The sequence below is a fragment of the Sorex fumeus genome, unplaced genomic scaffold, assembly GCF_029834395.1.
Source record: "Sorex fumeus unplaced genomic scaffold, SorFum_2.1 ptg000201l, whole genome shotgun sequence".
Classification (NCBI taxonomy): domain Eukaryota; kingdom Metazoa; phylum Chordata; class Mammalia; order Eulipotyphla; family Soricidae; genus Sorex; species Sorex fumeus.
Window position 1 is genome coordinate 571655 of NW_026606258.1, and position 18666 is coordinate 590320.

Here is an 18666-nt window from a genome sequence, read left to right on the forward strand (position 1 = left end):
CGATTCCTGAGCACAGAGCCAGGAGTAACCCCTGAGCATTGCCGGGTGTGGATCAAAACCCAAAAATAAAAATGGCTTTACCAGATTTTTCATTTGACATTATTTTTTGGTTGGCATATCCCTCACCTTTAAGGAGAAGAACAAAATATAATCTTCAGATTAACTCTAACCCACTTATCCTGCCAACCATCCCGAAGTTCTAGTATCCCCACCTGATCTGTCATGAGAAAATAAAACCACACAAATACAGGCGGCTAGCACACAGGGTTGAAATAAAGAGATGACCAACAAACACTGGCCATCTGCCCCTTGATGTGAAGCCGTGTAATTAATGAGAAAACCGTGGGCTTAGAAATTAGACGTGCTTGCAAACTCACTACGCCACTGGCTAGCGGTGCGATTAAGACAAAGCGCTTAACTCCATTTGTAAAATGGAAAACACCCTTCATTTAATTCATAAGACAATTACTACTGCCCTACTTTCCTCCTTCAAGCAAAGCCTATTGCCTTCCTAACGACCGAAGTACAGAATCACAGTCCTGGAACTCAAAAGCACCCATCAGAATCCCAATCCTCCAACAGGGAAGTTTTAAAGCAACACAGCACCCAAATTTACTGCATCTGGCTGAAATACAACGTCCAATGTCACTTTCCCAAACCACGACTAAGGTTACTAAAATCAGGGTCCAGCGGAACCCATACAAAACCGGCCCATGTAAGTTACCTAGCTGACTTCCTGCTACAACTGTGGGCTTATTCATATACCATGCGCCCATTCAGATTTACACAAATGAAGGGTCACTGTCAGATGCAATCTTGACTTGAGTTCTTCGGGTTTCTCTGGCTAAGGAAAGCTTTATTTAAAAATAAAGATGAGGGGCTGGAGCAATAGCACAGCGGGTAGGGCGTTTGCCATGCACGCGCCCAACAAGCCGGGTTCGACTCCCAGCATCCCATCGGGTTCCCCGAGCACCACCAGGGATAATTCCTGAGCGCAGAGCCAGGAGCAACCCCTGTGCATCGCCGGGTGTGACCCAAAAAGGCCAAAATAAATAAATAAATAAATAAAGATGACATTAAAAGCAAACAGGGAAAAAAAAAAGCGTTTCCCGTAGCCTAAAAAAAGGGGGATAGGGCGCCCACAGCGCCCCAGCACCACCAAAACAAAACCACAACAAAACCAAACAGCAACAAATGATTGCTCAAGTCATCCAGACTGGGACTTCCGACAACTCTCCCAAGCAAAAAAAAAAAAAAATCACCTGTTCCTGAATTCCCCCAATAGGCACAGGAACGCTTCCAGACCCATCCACGCCCCAGAGGTCCCAGGTGGGCGGGCTCCAAAACCGTCCCCGGGGGCCGGGGCTGCTGTCCAACGCCGGGCTGCACCCCTCCCCGCGCCCCCCGCGGGGCGCCCACCCGGCCTCCGGGGGGCCGAGGAACGGGCTGGAAAAGCAGCGTCCGAGGGCGGCGGCGGCGGCGGTGGCAGCCGCTCGGGCAAACACCTGCCTCCCCGGCCCACCTGTCACGCGCGCGCGGCGCCGCCCCGGGCCCGGGCCCCACTCGCCCTCCCGCGCGGTTGCCAGCCCCCGGGACCAGCAGGGCTGGGTGGGGTGGGTGGGTGGGTGGGGGGCTCGCTCGGCCCGGATGGCGCCTGCGCGCACCCCCCGCCCCCGCCCCCCCAAAGGGGCAGCCCGGGTCACCCCCGCCCCCGACACACACACGCACCCTGGGCAGACCCAAGAAGCCCCCAGCAGCAAGCGCGTCGCCCCCTGGGCCCACCCCACCCCCACCCCGGGCGTCCCGGGGGGGTCGCGACCGGCGTCCGCGCGGCGTGACGGCGCCGCTCACCCATTTGTCCAGGGGCACCTGGGCCAGCGAGCCGGTGCCCTGGTACAGGTCCAGGCTGAGCTGCTCCAGGCTCAGCTTCTCCTGCAGGAAGTGGCCCAGGTAGCGCTGCAGCAGGTAGCGGCAGGCCCGCTTCTTGATGGACTCCGAGAAGGGCCACGGCATGGTGCGGGCGGCGGGGGCGGCCCCGCGCCTCGGCCCCGGGCCCGGCCTCGCGCGCTCGCGGCCCACGACCCGCGTCCTACGGCCGCGCCATGCCCCCGGGGCGCGCCGCGGCGTCCCTCAGGCCCACCCCATGGCGGCCCGCGGCGTCCCCGGGGCCCGGGCGAGGGGGGGCGAGGCCTGACGCGGGGACCCGGGACGCACAGCACGGCCACTGCCACTGCCACTGCCGCTGCCGCCGCCGCCGCCGCGCGCGACGAGTTTGTTGTCATCCGCGGGCGCGCTCCCGCCTTCCGGGGACGCTCCGCACGCACGCGCGCGCGCGCGCGCTCGCTCCCCAGACGCCGGGCCCCCAGCTGCCGGAAGTGACGCCACACTGAGAAGCCGGGAGGGGCGGGGCCCGGGGGCCGGAAGCGAGGGGGCGGGGCTCCGGGGCGGGGCGGGGCGGGGCTCCGGGGGTGGCGCCGCGGCTCGGCCCCAGACGCCTCGGGAGGGCGGCGAGGGCGGACGCGCCGCGCGCAGGTGAGCGGGCGGCGGGGCGGGCGGCGGGCGGCGGGCGGCGGGCGCGGTTCTGGGGCGGGGCCGCGCTCGGCGGGCCGGGCCGTGACGGGCGACCCCGGGTCGGGGCCCCTAGCGGACCGGGCCGGGGAGGGGGGCGGGGCCGGCGCCTCAGTTCGCCACCCCGGGGACCGGGATCGGAGCGCGAGGGGCCCCTCGTCGAGGCCCGCTCGCCCCCCGCGCCCCCTCCCTGCGGCGGGCCCGGAAACTTGGATCCGAGGGGCACCCGGGGCGCAGCGCCCACCCGCGTGCCCGGTGTGGTGGTGGGGGGATGCTGCGCAGCCGCGGCGGCGCCGGCAGGGACGGGCCCCCCCCGGGAGTCCACGGGGAGCGCCCCGCTCGGACCCAGCCCGCGCCGACACCCCCTCCCCACCCCCGCAGCCGGCCGCTGCTCGCGGGCCCGGGGCGCTTCCGGGTGGGGGGCGCGCGCGCGGGCGGGAGGCGGCCCCGCGGGGGTTGGAACGCGCAGGGGTGCCGGTCCGCAGACCACCCCGAGGAGACGTTTGGCGGAAGGGGAGAGCTGGGGTGGCCCCTCTCCGCGCCCACCGCCCCCACCCGGTGTAGAGCCACCGGGATGCTCGCCCGTCGGGGCGGTGGCTTGCAGGGTGGCAGCCCCCTGGCTCCCGAGTCCATCCCCGGCCCAGGCGTGCTCAGGGACTCCTGTGCTTGGCGTTCCAGAATTCTCGGGCCGGGATGATAGTACGGTGGGTTAAGGTGCTGCTGGCCTTGCACGTGGCCGACCCGGGTTCGGTCCTGGCACCCTGTGTGGTCGCCCGATCCATGCCCGGAGTGATGCTCCTTGAGCACAGAGCCAGGAGTCAGCCCAGAGCACGGCCAGGTGTGCCCCCATCACCACCACCACCACCACACACACACACACACACACACACAAGGAAAAGGACACATAAAGGAAATGGAGAGCAGAGATGTGCCTTGTTTGCCTTTGGAGGGATAAGGCAGACTTCTCCTTACAGTAGCTTCTGTTTTAGCAGAGACTCAGGGCACTGATACCTAAGGAAAACGGTTTTCTAGGTAGGGAAGAGGGTCCGCTGGCAAGAGCATCCCCGGAATTCCAGGTCGGAGGAATTGATGGAGCGCGGAGAGTGCCCTGATGGTGAGGTCAGGTTGTGACTCCAGGTGGAGGATGAGAAGTGTGACACCCCTGTCTGGCCTAAGTTTGGTTGGCAGTGACGGGGAGCGAGCCCAGGGCCTCAGGCGTGTGGTCTTCCCCGAGTCACGGCCCTGGTCAGGCCTGAATTCTTACAGGACTGTTCTGACGGCTGTGTTGAGAGTAACACGCCAGGGTGGGAGATAAAGGTGATACAGGCCCCCGTTAGGAGACCAGTGCCCATACCCGGGTGAAGGTGGCTATGGCTTGGTTGAGAGCAGTCCTTGGAGCTGACTGGAAGTAACTGGGTTTGGCTGTATTTTGAAGATGTGTTTGTGAATGATAATTTTAATACCTGCCATTCAGATTATAAATGGGTGCCAGAGCAATAGTACACTGGGTTGGGCCCTTGCTTTACATGCTTCCTTTTTTTTTTTTTTTTGCATCTCTATCACTCATTTATTTATTTATTTTAAATTTTTTATTAGTGAAACATCATGAGGTATAGTTGTAGACGTACAAATTTTTGTGCTTGGGTTTCAGTTATACAATGATCGAGTACCCATCCCTCCACCACTGCCCATTCTCCACCTCCAATGCTCCCAGTATCCCTCCCACCCCCCCATCCCCCCCCATTCCACCCTACCTCTTTGGCAGGGCATTCCCTTTTGTTCTCTCTCTCTCCTTTTGAGTGCTGTGGTTTGCAAAAGAGACAGTTATGTTCTGTTATGACAGTTATGTTGAGTGGCAGTTATGTTCGGTCTATAGTCTACTCTCATCACACATCTCCTATCCTGGGAGGAACCTCCTAACACCCTTTATTTGGTGCTCCCTTCGAGTCTGCCCACCAGCATTCGAATCCGGGACTTGGCTTTCGCCCTGCAAAGCCCCGGGCGTCCTCTCGGACCCTGGGAGAAAAGCAGATCTGAGCCTCTTCGACCCCAGTGCTGCTCCGCTGGTCTTCTCCCCCACCCAGGTTAGTCTGCCCGCCAGCATTGGAATCCTGCAAGCAAACAGCTCCCTTAATACATGCGTCCTTAACCCAGGTTCTATCCCCAGCACCACATAGGGTCCTCTGAGCCCACCAGGAGTGATCCCTGAGCACAGTTGGGTGTGGCCCAAATGCAAAAAAAATACATATGTGTTTGTATATGCACATGCAAATATGTATATATCCAAAGTGACAAGGAATTAGAATAAGTCTCGAGAGGTTTGAACTGTACTTCAGATGCACGGGTACTATTGGCTTCTTTCAGGGATGGAGAGGTAACACATGCTGCGATTTGATCCCTGGCACCGGGTGTGGCCCTCCAGCCCCACACAGAGTAATTCCCTGAGCTTTGCTGGATTTGGCCCAAAACCAAAAAAAAAAAACTTTCAGGTACAAATGTTAAGCAATTGTCTTTGGAATCTAGAATCACCTTCCGTCTCTATATAGGAAACGTGAAATGTCCAAAAACAGGAAAATTTACATGAGGAGTGTGCGAACATGTGTGTATGTGCACGCACACTCCAGAGTTGAACCCAGAATCTTCCACATGAAAAGCATAGACTGCCACTGAGCTGTCTCCAGGAAACCCAGACTGGAAGATTTTTATAGTGACAGACCTACTCCCTTCAAGGTGTTCTTGCACCGCCAGGTATGGTCCCTGCTCTCCGGGAGAAATGAGCACAGGTGTTAAGGTTTAGGCACTGTTGTCACTGTTACACCCAGAGCTCAGGTTGGGGCCACGCTCATCCTCCGTCGTGGTGCAGTTCTTTGTTTTATCAAAGTCCTGCCACACAGCGTGAATGCCTAGGTTTAATAAGGTGAGGAAGAGAAAGATAAACCCAGCAAACAGTTGCCTTTCTTAAAGAGTTTCATGAAAGGACAGCTTAAGAGGTCAGAGACATAGCACAGCAGGTAGGGTGCTTGCCTTGTGCGTGCTAACACAGGGTTGCTTTCCATCCTTACATGTCCTCCACCCGACTCCGCCAGCCCTGTCAGAAGTGATCCCTGAGCATAGAGCCAGGAATGAGCTCTGAGCACTGCCAGGTATGGCCACCAAAAAAAAAAAGGCTGTTAGAAGCTAAATCCCACAAGCTGAATGACTTGTGTAAAACAGACCTCCAAAGAAACCCATGGAAACAGATGAGATAAAAGCTGATGAGATGTGCTGACCTTTGAGGAAACAGGAAGAGGATGTTCGTAGGGTTCCCATCACAAAGCTGCCACGACTCCTCTTCCGTAATCCAAAGAGCACCGGATTTGGAGTCTTCCCTGATCATATTTCCAGCTCTGCACTTCCTGCTTTAAAGTCATTCCTCCATACTTTGTTTTTAATAGCACTGTAGCACTGTCCTCCCGTTGTTCATCGATTTGTTCGAATGGGCACCAGTAACGTCTCCCTTGTGAGACTTGTTCCTGTGTTTGGCATATCGAATATGCCACGGGGAGCTTCCCAGGCTCTGCTGTGAGGGCCGGATACTTCCAATAGCTTGCCGGGCTCTCCGCGAAGGATGGAAGAATCAAACCCAGGTCAGCCTCGTGCAAGGCAAACACCTTACCCACTGTGCCATCACTCCAGCCGTTTTTCAATAAGGAACGGGAATATTTCTTGCACTCACTGTGTGCTAGGCACTGCGCTAAACACAGCCAGGCATCCTGTTCTCAGAATCCCATTACCTTAATTAACCCCACTGTACCCCTTCTAAAGAGATCTCAGGACCTTGCTCCAAGCTGCAGAGTACCCAGGTAGAGATTGCAGCTCCCTGGCTTACTTGCAGTGCCCTTTAATCCCCCGTGCAGGCTGCTTTTTCATGTTGAGAGGATTTTCCAGGCTCTGATGTATGATGCAAATGAAAGATGCTACAAAGAAAAAACCCAGCCAGGAGCTGGCTGTGTGGCAGTAAGTGAAAGGTCAGACCTCGTGGTCCGAGGGAAACATTTGTAGGCTGTTTACTGCCCTTGAAGTCTGTGACTCTGCTTCCTTGTCTAGCTCCGTGTCTGTCTCTTCTGAGGCCTTTCTTTGCTCATCAAGGACAAAGCAGACCTCTGCAAGCTTTCTCCGGCAAGTTCAGAACTAGCAATCAGCGTCTCACGAAGCAGGCCCGGGAATCCTCCCCAACACTTAGCACCGTGCGTCCCTCATTATACCAACAGATGAAGAGCTGGTTCCTAAATACTGTGTTTATAATGTTATAAGGAACTGTTGCTCTCAACTGAAAAACCAAAGTGAGAGGCAATTGAGCGTCCATTGAGGAGGAAAAGATTGCAGTTGGATACACCATTTTAGGTAAAAATCTAAAATGTGCCCTGAGAAGAAGTACAAGTTTGGGGGTTTTTTATGAGAAGATAAGTGATTAATTCCGTGAAGACTTCTGGGGCCTGAGAGAGGTGTTTGCCTTGCACAAGGCTGGAGTGATAGCACAGTGGGTAGGGTGTTTGCCACGACAGGGAGGGCGTTTGCCTTGCACAAGGCCAGCCCAGGTTAGCACCTCACGTGGTTTCCCAAGCTCCATCAGGAGTGATCCTGGAGCACAGAGCCAGGAGGAAGCCCTGAGCACCACTAGATGTGGCTCCGAAAGAGGGAAGACTTCGTATTGGGACGCACAGATATGCAAGATTAAAAGCCTTGTATGGAGACAACCCTGATTTGATCCCTGGCACCGCATAGTCCCTCATACCCCACCAGAAATGACCCCTAAGCACCACCATGGGACCTAGAATCCCAAGAAAAGTTCATGACACTGGCTTAACCTCACCGGGCTAAGCCCGATTGGCTGTGGGCCATCCATCTTACTGGAATTCACTCCAGAGTTCTTTCTCCTCAGTTGCTCACAGCAGACCTCCCAGAACAGTTGCTGTTGGACCCAGTCCAGCCAAGCCAGTGGTATTTGGCCCAGTGCAAACAGACAGTAAGCGTTTTTTCCACAAGGATTTCTAAAGCCTCCACCTTTTCACCCTCCCCGCCCCCCCCTCCCCTTTGTCCAGATCTCTAAGGAGCCCAATCCAGTCTTGTCCCTGTCTGAGGACGCCTCCCCTGTGGCCAGGGAGGCATCTCCCTGGTGTGCCAGTGTGCCATGCCCCACCTCTGAGAGAAAGCTGGTCTCTAGGAGCATTTGGGCTCCAAGGTTGTGATAGAAGGGAATGGCCCACAGAGGCTCATTCTGAAGGCATGTGTCCCGTGTGTGTGTGTGTGGGGGGGGGGTAGTAATTTTCCTAGATACCATTTCATTAAGCCTCTGTAATCATTCCAGAGATGTTACTGACGCCTGCTGGAGCAAATCAATGAGTAATGGGGTATCAAGTGATCAATCATTCCAGAGCACTGTGTGGTCCTTATCCCAGTAGCATCTTTCTGATGTTGAGTTACACAGAAGAGACCTTTTTCTGTTTGTTTTTTTAATTTTTATTAGTGAAACACCATGAGGTACAATTGTAGACTTACAAGTTTTTGTGCTTGGGTTTCAGTTGTACAATGATCAAGTACCCATCCCCCCTCCAGTGCCCATTCTCCACCACCACTAATCCCAGTATCCCTCCCACCCCCATCCCCATCCCCCCATCCCACCCTGCCTCTGTGGCAGGGCACTCCCTTTTGTCCTCTCAGGAGAGACCGGTTTTGACACTGATGGAGTCTCTACCCAAGTGAAATGCAGGGCACAGCCTTGAGAATAGGTAGGGGTGAAGCAGGAGGCCGTGCCTGAAGGCAGATGACTGAAGAGGTTAGAGAACGTAGGCTAGGTGTGTCTGTACCCCCACCTCTGCTTGGATCTTGTCAGCTTCTGCCTTCACTTCTCTAGCAGTGTTTACCCACAGAGAACAAGAGGTGTTTATGAAGAAAACTCCGCCTTGTATAGCATGATAAAATCTGGAGTGATTATTTGTTCAGTGCAAGTCATGCGAAGGGATACAAAAGTGGTGGGGTGGGTGGCTGTCACCTTCGCAGTAGTTTCAGTTATGTTACCTAAGGTTTGGAATAACTGTGTGTGTGTGTGTGTGTGTGTGTGTGTGTGTGTGTGTGTGTACATACCATCAGTGTCTGCTGAAAGTAAAAATTTCTTGTAAACCTGCCAGTTCTGTTGAGTTGACATCACCAGTCAAAGAACGCCCAATGCCATGCTTGTAATTAGTTTTAGGCTTTATTGAGGTTTCAACTTAAGAGTCTGGCGCCCTTGGGGCCAGAGAACTGGGCACATGCCTTGCTCGCGGCACCCTGTGTGATCCCTGAGCCCAGCCAGCAGTGATCCCTGGGCACTGAGCCAGAAGTAAGTCCTGAGAATGCAAACCCCCCCTCCAAAAAAAAAAAAAGGTGGCTCTAGGAGCCTGAGAGATTGGACATTGCTTTATTCACAAGCCATGCATGTTGTTGACTCCTAACACTGTGTTGCCTCAGTGTTACAGCTCTGGAGCCCCCATGCACTGGTGGGGTGTCCCAGGTTGTCATCTGATTGCAGAGCCAGGCAGGGCCCCTGGGCCTCCTGAGCACCATTTGGGACATGCCCTGCTCACCCCCAAAACAAGGCATGTGGCTCAGTATTGAATTTCTCATTGGTGATTCAGCAGAGTAGACGGAACCAGTACCGCAGCTGCCCGAAGGAGCTAGAAGAATGCAGGGCCAGCTCCGGTTTACAGGTAAAATGCCCACAGAAGGGCTCCGGTCACGTTAAGTGCCTCCAGCCCTTGACAGGAGTGGAGCAAAGGGGAGCTGCAGAGTTCAGCCGAGAGCCAGCCAAAGGGAATGTGCAGTTTGAAGTCACTGCATCTCTGGTGAGAGCTGGAGCTTTAGTCTAGAGGTTTCTTTTCACTAGGAGCTTTCCCTCACAGTGTGAGGACAGTCACTGCCCAGCCTCGGCGTCCCTCCTATGAAATGATCCTTGGCGTGAGAGACATCTTGGGGATGGTAAATTGTATTCCTCTTGAAAACTATTTCCTAATGTGTTTTTCTTTAATAAAAAAGTAATAAAAATTCAGTGCCATGATGTTAGTTCAGTGCCTGCCTTTCACGCAGCCAACACAGTTCAAGCCCGGCATCCCATGTGGTCCCCTGAGCCCGCCAGGAGTTACCCTTGAGTGGAGAGCCTGGAGTAAGTTTTGGGTACCACCAGGGGTGTGGCCCCCTTCCAAAAAAAAAAAATCAGTTTTGAGAGGCTTTTCTGGGAATCTCATTAGCAGTTTCTGGGTTTGAAGGAGAGCCTGTTTACGGGTTGTGGTGTTGCTGCTTATTTACAGTTTAAAAGACTTCTCAAATTAGCACTATATATTTCTTCACCCTCCACTCCCATCTCAGTCAACGAAAGCGCACCATTCTATTGGCTTCATTCATTATCACTAAGTGATGTTTATGTGTCTTGTTGGAAATGGGCAGCGCGATAATTTTATAACCTTCACAAATTGTCCTGTGGGGGGGGGGTGGAGACAGCCATCTTATTTGAATTGCAAATACAGCTGTCGTATACTACATTGATTTTCTTGTCTTATTTTTGTTTTTCATTCTTGTGGGACAGCACCTGCGGTGGTGCTCAGGGCTTCGGCTCTGCGCTCAGGCATCATTCCTGGTGGAGCTGGGGGACCGTATGGGGTGCAGGGGATCAAACCAGGATTGGTTGCATCTCAGATCCAAGGTAGCGTTGTGTGCTTGTAATTAAAACTAATTACAAGTGCTGGGGCTGGAGCAATAGCACAGGGGGTAGGGCGTTTGCCTTGCACGCAGCCAACCTAGGTTCGATTCCCAGCATCCCATATGGTCCCCCGAGCACCGCCAGGAGTAATTCCTGAGTGCATGAACCAGAAATTAACTCCTATGCATCACCGGGTGTGACCCAAAAAGAAAAAAAAAAAAGAAAAGAAAAACTAATTACAAGTACAGCATTGGGCATTCTTTAACTGGTGATGTGTGTTTCTAGTGTTAAAATGCATGTATGGGGACTGGGGTGATAGCATAGTGGGTAGGGCATTTACATTGTATGTGGCCAACCCAAGTTCGATTCCCAGCATCCCATATGGTCCCTTGAGCACCACTAGGAGTAATTCCTGAGTGCATGAACCAGGAGTAACCCTTGTGCATAACCAGATGTGACCCAAAAAGCAAAAAAAAAAAAAAAATGCATGTATGGGGGGGGTTAATGTTTGTGTGTATATGTGTGTGTGTGTGTGTGTGTGTATTTCCTGTATGAATGTAAGTTCCTGTGTCTGACGATTGAATTACAACCTCTGTAGTGATCCAGGTGCAAATTGAAATTCTCCCTGCCTATCCTCCCCCATCCCACACCCCAGGACTGACTGGAACAAGAAAAGGCCAATATGGGTGGGAAGTGGCAATTTCCAGGAATGGTGGGGCTCTCTGCAATGGCACAAGGTCACCAGTGTCCCACACCCACCCTCCAGCTCTGGTTCACTGTCCATCCGGTCCCCACGGCCCCTCCCTCTTCCCAGGTTTGACTGCACAGCATGGGAACAGCAGGCCCAGGGGCGGGCGGGGGGGGGGGGGGGGAAGAGGTAGTGTGTGTCTGAGAGTGCCTGGCCCCGGCATTGGTGGGGTCCCATTCCCCCCTATTACCTCCTGCTTTGACTTCACTACCAGAAGACACATTGAAAATTCCCAGCAGCACACATGGTCCCTTGGGTGTTGCCAGGAGTGACCCCTCAGCACAGGCCAGGAATAAGCCCCCAGCACTGCCGAGTGTGGCCCTATCTCACCCGCCTAGTAGAAGGTGCAGGTGTCAGGAGTTTGCAAAAGGAAGGCGCGTTCCAAAACCAGGGGGTGAGTTGGTCTCCTTAAATTTGGCGGAGGGGATCATGAGGCCAAGCAGTGACCCCTGGGAGTTCGGGGGAATATGGTAAAGGTTTTGTGATATGCAGGCCTGCTGGCACCGTGATTTCAGAGTTCTCTCCTCCAGAACGATGAGATTGATACGTATTGTTTTCTGTCCCCTAAGTGCCTCCAGGAGGATCCCTCTGCGGAGCCAGGAGTAAACCCTGAGCATTGCCGGGTGTGGCCCAGACCGGTCCCCCAAACCTCTCCTCCACAAAAAAAGAATCTTTTTTTTCTGCATGCTTTTTAAACATTTGACAAGCAGAAAAAAATATCATCAGGGTTCTGTTGAACCCTTTGCTCCTGCAGCACGGCTGAGCCGCATCAGGGTCGTTGCTGGCTCCTAAGTCGCTCCGTTGCTTCTGGTTGCCAGTAAACTAATGGGAATTTATTGGCTCCCAAAACCGAACATCACAAGGAATGAACAGCCGCCAAGGACTCTGGCTCCCATTTTTCTGACTCTCTTGGCTCTGTTCTTGGCCCATCATCAGCATCATTGTGGACTGCATTTCCCCGTCTCAGGATGGCCAACGGGACCAGTGGGGCTCTGTTCCGAACAATTCCAGGGTAAAGTCCAGCTGCTCTGCCTTTTTTAGACTACCAAAAAATTTTTAACATATTCTACCCTTTATTTTTTTATTTGGAACACTCTAAGGTGAATGTTGTTTCTTTGATGGGATTCCCCCACATAGCTCTTTTTTTTTTTCAATAGTTTTTTCTGTTATTTTCTGGTGTTCTCCTCTACCTGACCCTTGAGCTCACTGGTTTAATACTGTGCCCCTACATTCATTTATTGGAAAGGGAGGAGGGCACATCCGTAGTGCTCAGGGCTTACTCCTGTCTCTGCCTTTAGGGATCACTTCCGGCAGGCTCAGAGGATCGGATGTGGTGCTGGGGATCAAACCTGGGTCAGCTGCATGCAAGACAAAGGCCTTATCCACTATTGCTCCGGCTTCTGTCTTCTGCTTCTGAGCCCTTCTTATTGCATTTGTTGGTCACCCATTAGACACTTAGGCACAGTGATTTCTGTTTGAATCTTCCTGGTTGAAGTTTTCTTCCACTGATTTCCCCGGGGTCAGGGGCTGGAGAGATAGCACAGCGGGTAGGGCGTTTACCTTGCACGCGGCCAACCTGGGTTCGATTCCCAGCATCCCATATGCTCCCCTGAGCACCACCAGGAGTAATTCCTGAGTGCAGAGCCAGGAGTAACCCCTGTGCATTGCCGGGTGTCACCCAAAAAGCAAAAAAAAAAAAAAAAAGAAAGAAAGAAAGAAAGAAAAAGAAAAAAATTCGCTGGGTTCAGCCGAGCAGCAGTAAGATTGTGGCTTTGAAGTTCTCATCAGGGAGTTGACTTAACCAATAGACTTGGGGCTCTTCTAAGCTTTTGCCTTCCTCACTGTGGGGAACTTTCCCTTTCTCCTTCTCATGGCTGGTTCTCTGAGGGTGACGGGTGAGGCTCGTGTCCATGTGGCCCTGGGCAGAACTGGGGTGTTGCGACAGCAGGTTCCCAAGCAGCGACCCAGGCAGCATTTTCTCAAGACTGAATTAATCTCCTGAAGGTTTCAGTGAGAGTGGATTTTGATTTAAATCCCAGGTCTCCTTCTCCATCCTATAAAAATGCATTTTTTAAATTTAAGGGTTTAGGCATGCCCAGTGATGCCCAGGTGCTGGTCTTGGCTCTGCTCAGAATCATTCCTGGTGATGCTTGGGGGACCGTGAGATGTCAGGGATCGAACCGAGACCCAGGTTTCCTGCATACAAATCTTGCACCCAGGGGCCAGAGTGATAGTACAGCAAGTAGGGCGTTTGCCTTGCACATGATCAACCTGGATTCAGTCTCAGACCCCCCATATTATGATCCTCCAAGCCCTGCAAGGAAGAAGTGATTCCTGAGTGCAGAGCCAGACATAAGACTAATGCACCACTCGGTTTGGCCAAACTCCCCGCACCCCCCAAAATAGCAACATGCACCCAGCTTACTGAGCAGTCTCTCTATTTAAAAATGAAGAGCAGTTACACATTTAAAAATGAAAGGGAAAAAACATACTTATTTATACATAAGTAAATTCTGGTCCCAGAGTGATGGTACTTGGGTAGGGTACTTGCCTTGCGTGCATCCAACCCTGGTTCAGGGCGGTAGGGCACTTCAGTGCCCAGTACCACTTATGATCCCCACCAGCAATACACCCTGAGCGTAGAAAAACGTGGCCCAAAACCCAAAAAATAAATCAGTAGTAGGGCCAGGGATGTAGATGAGTGCTACAATAAATTCCTTTCGTTTGAAACCCTAGGATGGGAACCCAATCAATACCTAAGTTTAAAAAGAAATGGAACACTCTAGGGTTTTTACTCTAGGACATTGTTTAAATAGATGAAATTCTCAATTTATATCAACATGGCAGTTTACTTTGGGGAGAGAAGTGAATGGATTTTTTTTTTTTTAAATCTTTTCTCTAAGGCCAGGGCGATAAGGACATAAGGTACTTGCCTTGCTTGTAGCCAACTCTGGTCAAGCCCCAGCACCAGGTATGTTTCCCTGAGCACCTCAAAGAGTGGCCCAAAAGCCCCGCAAAAAAAAAAAAAAGGGTTTGATCCCCAACATCCCGTATGGTCCCCTGAGCACCACCACCAGGACTAATTCCTGCATGCGGAGCTAGGAATCACTCTTGAGCATTGCCTGGTGTGACCCAAAAAGCCCAAAAAGGAAGAAAAGAAATAAAAAATCTGTATAAAAAAAAAACTTGGGGTTTGTGTTTTGTTTGGGGGCTATACCCGGCAGTGTGGTGCTCCAGGCTTACTCCTGGCTCTGTAGTCAGGAATCACTCCTGGCAGTGCTCAGGAGGCTACATGGGCTGCCTGGGATCAAATCCTGGCCAGCCGGCTGCATGCAAGTCAGATACCCTACTCGCTGTATTAACTTCAACCCAAAAAGAGAGAGTTTTGTTTTTTTTTTTTTTTAAGAAAATTTGGGTGTAGGGGGCCAGAGCAATAGCATACTGGGTAGGGCACTCACTTTTCACATGTCTGACCCAAGTTCGAGCTTCAGCACCCCATATGGTCTCTGAGTATGACCTCATCACTCTAGGAAGGACCCCCTCAAAAAAAAAAACCAGAAAGAGAGGAAGTGAGAACTGTAGCTGCAGTAATTTTGCTTTTAAAAAATCCTCCTGAACATATTGTCAAGGTGTTTTGTTCTGCTCAGTTATGAGTGCTTTGTAATAAGTAGAAGTTGTAAGGCACAGGGGCCAGAGCAGTAGCTCAGCGGGTAGGGTGTTTGCCTTGCATGCAGCCGGCCTGGGTTTGATCCCCGGCATCCAGTGTGGTCCCCCGAATACCACCAGGAATAATTCCTGAGTGCAGAGTCAGGAGCAACCCCTGAGCAAAAAAGCAAAAGGTGTGACCCAAAAAGCAAAAGCAAAAACAAAATTTTGTACCAAAGTTTCTTTAACCAATCATCTGTTCTCGGACACTTGGGTTTTTTCCAGATTTTGGCTATTGTGAATAGTGCAGCAATGAACACAGAAGTGCAGATGTCATTTTGACTGTACTTTTTTGCCTCGCTGGCATATATTCCCAGTAGTGGTATCACTGGGTCAAGTGGGAGCTCAATTTCTATTATTTTGAGAATCGTCCATACTGTTTTCCAAAAGGGCTGAACCAGTCGGCATTCCCATCAGCAATGAAGGAGGGTCCCTTTCTCACCACATCCGCGCCAGCACCGGTTCCTTTTGTTCTTGTGGATGTGGGCCAGTCTCTGTGGTATGAGATGATATCCCATTGTTGTTTTGATCTGCATCTCCCTGATGAAGATGAAGTCATGAAATTTGCATGCAAGTGGTACTACATGGAAAGTATCATGCTAAGTGAAATGAGTCAGAAAGAGGGGGACAGACATAGATTGCATTCATCTGGAGAATATAAAGTAACAAACTGGGAGACTAACACCCAAGAATAGCTGAGATAAGTACCAGGAGGTTTACTCCATGGCTCGGAGGCTAGCCGCACAAACTGAGGGAGAAGGCAGCTCAGATAGAGGGGAGCACCAAGTAAAGGGTGTTGGGTGGCCCCTTCCAGGATGAGAGATGCATGCTGAAAATAGACTGTAGACCAAACACAATTGCCACTCAATGCCTCTTTTGCAAACCACAGCACCCAAAAGAAGAGCGAGAACAAAAGGGAATGCTCTGCCACGGGGTGGGGTGGGATGAGGAGGTGGGGGGTGAGAGGGATGCTGGGACCATTGGGTGTGGGGAATGGGCACCGGTGGAGAGATGGGTACTCAATCACTGTATAACTGAAACCCAAGCACAAAAATTTGTAAGTCTACAACTGTACCTCATGGTGTTTCACTAATAAAAATTAAAAAAAAAAAATTTGTAAGGCACGATCACTTTAACCCACGGACCACGGCCCACCTTCCGGTCTGCTCTGTCGCAGCATGGAGACCGACTGTGACCACCTGGAGCTGGGCGGCATGTCCGGCTTTGAAGAGGGCGCCGAGCTGAACGGTTTCGAAGGGACCGACGTGAAGGACATGAGGCTCGAGGCCGAGGCGGTAGTGAACGACGTCCTCTTCGCCGTCAACAACATGTTCGTCTCCAAGACCCTGCGCTGTGCCGACGAGGTGGCCTACATCAACGTGGAGACCCGGGAGCGGAACAGATACTGCCTGGAGCTCACGGAGGCCGGGCTGCGGGTGAGTCATCGCCAGAGCGCTGGGACGGGCCTCGACAGGGAGGTGGGAAAGGGTGTCTGAGAAGTAGCTTTCGAGACTATTCTTAAAAAAAAACCCGACTTATTCAAGGGTCTTGATTTTTTTTCTCTTTTTTGCGGGGGGTCCAGGGGAGTCTTAAGACCTTACACCTGGCTCTGCACTCAGGGATCACTCCTGGCAGGACTTGGGACCATATGGGGTGCTGGGGATTGAACTTGGGTCTGCTTGCGTGCAGGGCCAACCCTCTACCCCCTGTGCTGTTGCTCCGGCCCCAGTGTTACTTGGTTTTAGTCATTCCCACATGACCCTAGCTGGCTTACACGTAGATGTGGTTTCACACAAATGACCCCAGATTTGTGTGATACCTCGAGTTATCGTAGGGTCATAGTGCTCAAAGGGTCCCCCAAGCCCCAATCAGGAGTGCTGTGCTATTGCTCCAGCCCCCTTGCAATTCTTTTAAAATGAAGATGAGGTAAATCAAAGCTTCTTGTGATTCAGGTGTGGGTTTTTTGAGTGGGGCGGGTGAGCTTGTGCCAGGGGTTACTCCTGGTTCTGCACTCAGGAATCGCTCCCAGCGGTCTCGGGGGACCATGTGGGATGCTGGGGATCGACCCTGGGTTGGCTGCGTGCAAGGCAAATATCCTACCTACTCTGCAATCTCTTCAGCCCCCAAACTTGAGTTTTAAGGAGAGCACTAGACACAATTTACTGTATTACAAATTGCCTCTATGTGATAAAAATGCTTCAGGAGAGTAAAGATGTGTTGAAGTGTGGAAATAGTATCGATGTCTTTCCAGAACATCCCCCGCCAAGCACTTGGGCTTCCTGTCACTGTGACTTTTCTCTCATAGGTGGTAGGTTACGCTTTTGACCACGTGGACGATCACGTCCAGACTCCCTACCACGAGACCGTTTACTCCCTGCTGGATACGCTCAGCCCTGCCTACCGGGAAGCATTTGGAAACGCGCTTCTTCAAAGACTGGAAGCTTTACAAAGGAATGAACAGTCCTGACCAAGCTCTTCCGTTTAGAGGGGACGGCGGCTGGTACAAAATATTGACGTAAGGCTTGAAGTTTTCACCGGTGGCCAGTTTTGCATCGGTCATGACGTAAAGTGCATCTTTAGTTTGTGTTTCGATCATTTCTTCAGATGTCAGCTTTTGACTCCGAATGTGATTGACTAATGAGTTGTCGTTTTAGTTTCTCATTCATTAAGGCATTGCTAGGACGCCATCCTTTGGACTCTCGAATTTCTTTATATAATGTCTGTCCATCTCAAAACCTGACCAGTATTTCATTCTATTACAGGGCTTCAATGCTGCCAGCACATTCTCTTAATTGAGGAAAATCTAGATTTGCACAGTAATTCAGAAGTTGAAATGACCTAATTTCACACGTGGATTCAGTTTGCTAAATCAGGGGGTTTACTACTAGCTTGAGCTGACTTTGTAGTAATTACTGTACTACTGGCCTTATTGGAAACAAATTATCAACTAGTTTCCCCTGCACAAATTTGAAATTCACTGCTTCTCTTAATCTAGTTACTAATATGGACTGATACACGTGAATAATTACATATGACTTAGTATTAAATGAAAAGCAGGTACTGATTCCTTGTTTGCTACAGCCAGCCAACTAAGAAGACAAACCGCTAGCAAATGAATGTAATAATTTTTCCAATATATTTAAGCACATGAGCAAATGTAGGAACAGGCTTCGTTCTTTTTTCTTAACAAAAAAAGCATCTTCAATACGTATGATTGAAAATGAAGACGATTCTGATTTCCTAGAAAACACTATTTTGGCCTGTGTTGATTCTTATCCTGAATGTTTGTTTACATATGTACAGTATATATTCAGAAGGTATTTTTGCTTCAACATTTACTCTCTAGGATGTAGTACTTTGGTATTCCCATAACACCTCTCCTCCCCGACAGATGTGCAGTGTTCTGTCTCAATGCTAAGTCTACAATGTCATATGAGTGCATTGTATGGGTCTGAAACCAAAGGATGAATGAAGCATTCAGACACTTGATATTTGAAAAAGGAAGACTGTGTATTTTGTATTTTCTTACAGGTATTAAAATTTATAAACTTAATAAACTATACCATGCTGCTACGTGTTTTCAAGTACATATTGAGTAAGGGGGTCTTGGGGGGGTTGCGTTTTTCATAGTCTTCTAAAGCAGCAGCTGTAGAAACCTTGAGCTAAATTCCTGCCTCTTCATAAAGGACACATTTTCATACGTTGGTCATTTGCAGACCTTTTTTTCTTTTTAAAAATTTCACTGTTAGTAGTAGCTACTTTTTGGGTTGAAGATCATGTAGATCAGAACAAACTAATGTTCCGTTTCGGTCCCTGTTTATGAAGTACAAGTGCTTCACAGGAATGCTTTCATCGTTGATAGATGCATATTCATTTTCGGCTTTTCAGATGCTTAACTCTTGGGCAGTGAAGTCATAACTTCAGGTTGAACTTT

General features: G+C 51.2%; 2 protein-coding genes across 3 annotated transcripts in view; one reads left to right on the forward strand and one right to left on the reverse strand.

Moving 5' to 3' along the window:
* Window positions 1–2061, reverse strand: part of ATG2B (autophagy related 2B) — an 84958-nt gene extending 82897 nt beyond the window's left edge. For both annotated transcript variants that reach the window (XM_056108275.1, XM_056108274.1), the window contains exon 1: window positions 1852–2061. In XM_056108275.1, the coding sequence (XP_055964250.1) occupies window positions 1852–2013 (162 nt within the window). In that variant the 5' untranslated portion in view covers window positions 2014–2061. The remainder of the gene's footprint in view (window positions 1–1851) is intronic.
* Window positions 2062–2469: 408 nt separating this feature from the next.
* Window positions 2470–18432, forward strand: GSKIP (GSK3B interacting protein). The gene is made up of 3 exons (XM_056108277.1): window positions 2470–2532; window positions 15910–16168; window positions 17038–18432. Exons 2-3 carry the CDS (start codon window positions 15911–15913, stop codon window positions 17197–17199), a joined length of 420 nt encoding a protein of 139 aa, XP_055964252.1. The 5' UTR covers window positions 2470–2532; window position 15910; the 3' UTR covers window positions 17200–18432.
* Window positions 18433–18666: the final 234 nt, after the last annotated feature.

Excerpts from the sequence above, each read along its gene's own strand:
- GSKIP (XM_056108277.1), top strand. The coding sequence starts at position 15,911 with ATGGAGACCGACTGTGACCACCTGGAGCTGGGCGGCATGTCCGGCTTT. Across the intron at positions 16,169-17,037 it reads TCACGGAGGCCGGGCTGCGG|GTGGTAGGTTACGCTTTTGA; the intron begins GTGAGTCATCGC and ends TTTCTCTCATAG.